Genomic DNA, 6761 nt, shown 5'->3' on the forward strand with positions numbered 1-6761 from the left:
AAGGTATCAAAACTGTTGCTTAGTGACAAGAAATGGTTGAGTTGTTGAAAGACTACTTTTTCAATGATTTTACTTAAACATTTTACTTACCAACAGGTCCACCATCAACTAGAACTGAAGACCACATCAACCAGCCTAACTGGGAGAGAACACAGCAGAAAATAACTGGAAACTAAATCAATGTTTCCAGCAACACAGACATCATCAAAGCCTCATGTCATCATTAGTGGACGTTCCTTTGGATCTGGAGCTGAATGACATCTCCGAAGTGAAGCTGCAGAAAAAAGACAAAAAACAATGTTTAAGAAACTTCAGTTCAACTTTCTTGATCATCTTCAGGCTGCACAAACTGCAAACATCATTTCTTTGGTGGCTGATCTACACAGATTTGGGCCCTCCATAAAGTAATATGTATTATACATTTATTTTGGTAAATGAAGTTATTGTTAATAAACAAACATGAACCAGAGTAGCAGGTGCTCTTGGAGACGTCTACTGCTTTCTTTGTGTCATTTTAGATTTAATCTACTGCAGACTGCTGATATTTATTACGAAATGAGAAAAGTTTCCATGATGTTAGTTGAGATGCAGCAGCTAGATAACGAGGTGGAGACGAGGCTCCACTCATTAAATGAGAGGACATCTTTAACGTTTAATCAAAGGACTCACCAACTACAAGATCAACGCAGAACATTTGATAATCTAGATAAATACAGACGTATTTTCCACTGTCAGCCTTCGTCGTCTTTCTGATGATTATGGAGGCGTTGCCCTCTTTCACTTCTTCTGGAAAATATTCAACTCGACCTTGGAACTGTTCGTCTTGACCTTCGACCTCTACCCTCTGACCGTTATACAGGAACACGGTCTTGTGCCATCCACCTTCCTTGGGATATTTCCTCCAGATAAACCGTTCTGACGTAAGGTCCACCTTGGGCCAGAGGCGGCAGGGTAAAATAGCATCACGGCCTTCTTTCACTGTGATGACTGTTGGCCCTGGAAGATAAAAACATTATTAATCAATATTTTTACATGCAGAGTCATCTATTTAATTATTAAGAAATGAGAAAAGTTTCCATGATGTTAGTTGAGATGCAGCAGCTAGATAACGAGGTGGAGACGAGGCTCCACTCGTTAAATGAGAGGACATCTTTAACGTTTAATCAAAGGACTCACCAACTACAACAAGATCAACGTGGAACATTGGAATATTCAGATAATCTAGAGGATCACAGTAGTATCTTCCACTGTCAGCCTTCGTCGTCTTTCTGATGATTATGGAGGCGTTGCCTTGTTTCACTTCTTCTGGAAAATGTCCGACTCGACCTCGGAACTGTTCGTCTTGACCTTCGACCTCTTCCCTCTGACCGTTATACCGGAACACGGTCTTGTGCCCTCCACCTTCCTTGGGATATTTCCTCCAGATAAACTGTTTTAACCTAAGGTCCACCTTGGGCCGGACGTGGCAGGGTAAAATAACATCACGGCCTTCTTCCACTGTGATGACTCTTGGCCCTGGAAGATAAAAACATTATTAATCAATATGTTTACATGCAGAGTCATCTGTTTAATTATTAAAAGGTAGACAAATTATTATGAGCAGAATTAAATTCCATAAATACAGTTTAGTTTTTTCTTCAGTATAATTATTTCTGCATATTTCTTTAAACACGACCAACATTTTTTAACCATTTAAGCTTGTAGTGTATTATATTATTTACATACCCTACATCAAATATAATGAATCATTATAAGAATAATGATTTAAGAATAAAATAAAATAATCTCCAGAACATTATAACATCCTGTAAGTTTTATTAAATAACATCGTCCTCTGGTGTAAATACCATCAGAATGATTAATGACTCTAAACATGAGATATGTATGAATAATCTGTTGTGTTGTCTGCTCATCATGAACATGTTGAGACCATTCATTATTTTAACTTACTTTTATTATGATGTAATGAGATGTAGCCCTTTTTATCAAGCACCATTAGAGCTAGAACACCACCAACAAGAGCTACAATAAGAAGAACTATTAAAATAATCCATCCAGGGGAGAGTCCTGAAAACAGAAAACAAAAAGATAATATTAGACTCAGAATATAACACAGATCATATCCAGACTGGACATCACAGTCTACAGCATAGGCATAATTTACAGGAGTTACAACCTCTCCAATAATCAAAACTGGCCAGTACAACCCCCCAAAAACCTATAATGAATTCCATTAAATAAATAAAAGACATTTGGACCATAACTTGTTGCAGAAAAATTCACCAGAACACAGAAAATGAACTGTGTGATACGCTCAATACATATTAATTTTATTTTTATTACTATTTTTCAAAAACTAAATGTTGTACTGCACAAAATCAACAATCAATCTCTCTCACAGCACACAACGGAGAATCTGCACACATCGACTTCTGCAACAATTCTTGATACATTTGGTGCAAACCTGAGGACTTAGTCTGTGGAGCTCTGAGCCGACAGGACGGGGGGGGGGACAGTAGGGTTTTTTATCACCAGATGAGGGACAACTCTGTCCGGGTTATTTATGTAGCATGGAAGCTAGCATTAGCTAACTAGCAGCCTTCTAAACACTGTAAATAACTTTTAATTATCTCAACACTTGTTAACAGTCCAACTGAAACACTGGGGGGGGGGGGGGCTCCAGGTCCTGCAGACGGATCAGCCATCAGTGGGGATTGGCCAGCATAGCAACACAGCTAGAAAGCTTAGCTGCCGACCTCGACCTGATCGGAGCTCCAGTGGGACACGGAGCCCCCCCACCCCCCCACCAGGACCAGAGCTTGCTTTGATGATGTTGTGCCCACATTTTGCATCCCTGCAAAGAACTACACCTGCTTGGGCAGCAACAGTAATTTCTGCAGAATGAGTGTTCCTTAAAGGAGAATTACAGCCAATATTTACGTTAATCTTGATCTCTATAGATATGAGAGTACTTTCTATTGAAACCCCCCCCGACCTGAATCTGTGCAGCAACACTGAGTAGCTGCAGCTACGTGTACAAGCTTCCACTGAGATAAACAGCAGCTAACGGGGCAGGTTTTAGAGTGTTTGTGTCTCTTAACAGACACACAATGCAACTAACATGTCTGTCCAACATGAACAGGGCCCTTACGTAACATCAAGATGTGTTTTCAACTCAGACATTGTTTTAATTCTCTTTCCCTGTTTCATGCAAATATCAATCTACACATTTGAGAATATTTTTTCTGTGACTTCACATTCAGAATACAGGTGTGTGAACATTTTTCTGAGTGAAAATTTCAATTTACAAGTTCTGATTATTTTCTACAAGCGCTTGTGTTTTTTCTTTTCTTTTGTGTGACTTCAAATTCAGTTTTTACAAGTGAAAATTTACAAGTTCAGATTTTTTGTTCTGCAACTGGAACTGTTTTTAATTGTAACTGTCCCAGCATTCAGACTGAGCACCATGGGTCTCTGCCCCTCGTCTTCCTCCTCACATTCATCACCTGGACTCTCTTCATCACTTCAACTTAAAAACAGGTCTGCTTAGATACGCATACCCAACATAACTTCCACCATGACCACTTTGATTTTATTGATTTAAATGTTTTAACTTAAAAAGCCACCTTGATTTTACTATATTTGTTGTACTTTACTTTTTTTTTAATGTTTATTAAGGTGTCCCTGGGTGTCTTGATATTATTATTATTGTTATTTAATTATAATTACTGCAGCAAACAATGTATGTTATTCAAGTGAGCTTGTAGTGGTGGTATAGACTACCTTTTGGTTTAAAAACTAATATCCTTTTGCTACGTTTACATTCCTCGTTTCTGAGCCCCTAAAACGGAGACATTTGGAAACTCTGCTGCCTTTGTTTCGTTTGAAAACTCTGTGGGTTGCTTTGTTGTCTGGACAAACGGAGACCTTTGGAAAAAACGAAGTCAGTCTATTCGTTGTCAGACGTGTGCAAATGGACGGAGATTAGTTCTGCTACCGGAGGTGAAACACTTGGACAGAGGACGGAGATTGTTTTTGTATCACAACGCTGCTTAAAAATGAAAACATAGTATTGCTGATGAAGCCTCAAACAGAAAATGGCACATATCCACCAGGATGTGGCGCTATAATCAAGGTGAAGTTGATTTGGCCAGTAACTGAATGTAGGTCAATGTCATGATACAGGCCACACACACATTTCCCCCTGTAAATATGTGATGTGTTATAAATAACACATGAATAAAACAATTTAAATATTAAATTATCACAAGGAAGAATCTCACCACTGATATCCACAGAGGTCTCAGCATAAATCTGATGTTTGATTTCCTCCTGTGTTGCTACACAGCGGTAGTTGCCGTTCTCTTTCACAGTAGTTTGGAGGATGATGTCGAAGCCGTCTCCTCCACCTGTTAATGTAGGACGAAGGACGTTTCCATCTCTGTCCTGCCACTCTACTTCGGGTGCTGGTTTGCCTTTAACTTTACACTGCAGCACCCTGTCCTTTAGTAATTCAACCGAGGGTTTTGGAGCTGCACCTGTGAACATAAAACAGATCATTATATAAATGATATAAGACAATCACAGCATTTAAATGTAAGACTGGGATGTGTTTTTCAGCCCTTCCCTGCTTTAACAGTGTGAGCAAAAAACACAGGGGAGACAGAAAAGCACAATTTAAGCCTTAATTACAGATTTAAGCGTTTTTGCTAATTGAATGCACATGGAAGAGTAACATCTGTATGGTCATTCATTGTTAAATGATAGAACTAAATCAACTAATAAGATGTATTGGTCACTGACCAATCTCCCATTGTTAGAACCACTCACACTCGTGTTTATCACTTTATATATTGACCTTTAATCACTGCCTTCATTTAAAGCACATTTTATCAGCCTTTTCTTATCATCTCAACAGCTGCTACAGCATGTTCACCATACATCTACAATATGAAAAGCACTTTCTATAAATGCAAAAAAGCAACAATGAGCGTCACATTAATATAAAAAATAATAGTCAATAAAAGTACTTAACAGCAATATGTACCTGTGTGATTTTAATGCATGGTCATATGAATAAGGTAAACCCCACTGCTGAGTGAACAGAAAAGGCTCCAGGATGAATAAATAATGGCTGTTAGTCTGGTCAGGAGCAGCTTAGCTGCACAGAACACACCTCCATGGTCATTTATGGGCTTCTGCTTTCGTAAAACAGAGTCCAGGCTTAATTCATCCAGGATAACTGGGACATCCCAGCTTAATCCGTGATCTAGGTTCTGTGAAATAGCCCTCAGGACTTACCTGGGATGTTTTCCCCTGATCGGTCTTTTAAGACACGCTCTAAAAGGCAAAAGAAAACGTTTGTTAAAGCGCTTGTGTGGATGGGTTAAGATCAGAGTGTGCGGGAAACAAATAAAGGTCATATATAGACTGCTGGAGTTTCAGAAAATGAGTCGCGATATTTAAGTGTTTAACAAAAGTAATCACCAACAACAAGGTTAATGGTGTATGTTTCACGTGGCTGAAGATTAGGATAAATCAATAAATAATTATTGAAAGCATAAAAAACATTTTAAACAGCAGTTTAGTTTGTAGTCTATTTATTTTGCACTCACCAACAACAAGCTGAATGTAGAATGTTTGACGTGTTTGGAGACGAGGAAAATCACAGCTGTATTCTCCACTGTCAGATATCTTTGTATTTCTGATGATTATGGAGGCGTCGCCGTGTTTAAGTTCATCTTGGAAATGAGAGACTCGACCTTTGAACTTTTCACTCTGACCAACTAGACCGTTGTTGTAATGTTTGCCTTTGTCATACAGGAACACTTCCTTCCGACCTTCGTCTTTCTGAGGAACTTTCCTCCAGTCAAAGAGTTCAGACGTGATGTCCTCCTCGGTGCTGAGAGAGCAGGGTAACACAACATCACTGTCTTCTACCACGGTCACTGGAAAGAATAAAATCATGTATTAATCAGTGTGTTTATGCATGTCACCAGAAATATTCTACAACAGCCATAAAAAGTTGACACGTACTGAATTTTTTTTTTTACTATATTTAAAATAAAACTGTATTATGTATTTTACACACCTGTGTACAGTAGTTTTTCACATTAAACCTGTCATGTTTCCAGCTGCTAGAATGTGAGGATTTATCTACATTGAGTACATAACTCTAACATTAACTACCTTTTCTTTTACGCTGTCACTACTTCTACTTGTAACAGAGTATTTTTAGTGTGGTATTAGTACTTTTACTAAAGTATCTGAACACAGGTGTGTAGTATGTATCAAATGATTCTGACGTTGTCTGTGACGTCCTCCTGATGAAAAACATTTCCTCATTTAGAGTTGTGATGAAGAGTTTTTAAGGAAGTGAAATCACGTGATATAAATAACTCTCCTGTAGAAACAAACCTAATAACAGGAGGAATTTAACATTTACTTAAGTACTTCTCTTTTCATGCCACTTTCTACTTCTACTCCGCTACATTACTGAGAGAAATATTGTACTTTTTATTACATTCATCACACAGCGTTAGATACTAGGAACCTAACACATTAAGATTTCTACACAAAAAACACACATGTAGTTTATAAAATATGTTTTTAGTGCTTGGCATTGTTCAAAATTACATTAAACATAAAACTATATTCCACCTTAATTGTGAATCAAAACATTTATCAAAATTAAAACATCCTGGTAACACTGAGTACACTCAGTAACATTAATAACCCTGGTTGAGCTTTGGGATGGGGAG

At 38.0% G+C, this 6761-nt stretch overlaps 2 protein-coding genes across 2 annotated transcripts in view; both read right to left on the reverse strand.

Moving 5' to 3' along the window:
• LOC117943104 overlaps positions 1 to 6761 on the reverse strand; it is a 139018-nt gene that overhangs the window by 74722 nt on the left and 57535 nt on the right. The gene's annotated exons all lie outside the window — the stretch shown is intronic.
• Positions 94 to 6761, reverse strand: part of LOC117943111 (butyrophilin subfamily 2 member A2-like) — an 8269-nt gene continuing 1601 nt past the window's right edge. The window contains exons 2-3 of the mRNA XM_034869038.1: positions 670 to 996; positions 94 to 274 (exon numbers count right to left, since the gene is read on the reverse strand). Of these exons, the coding sequence (XP_034724929.1) occupies positions 213 to 274; positions 670 to 996 (389 nt within the window). The 3' untranslated portion in view covers positions 94 to 212. The remainder of the gene's footprint in view (positions 275 to 669; positions 997 to 6761) is intronic.

Source organism: Etheostoma cragini, chromosome 4, assembly GCF_013103735.1.
Source record: "Etheostoma cragini isolate CJK2018 chromosome 4, CSU_Ecrag_1.0, whole genome shotgun sequence".
NCBI classification, from domain to species: Eukaryota; Metazoa; Chordata; class Actinopteri; order Perciformes; family Percidae; genus Etheostoma; species Etheostoma cragini.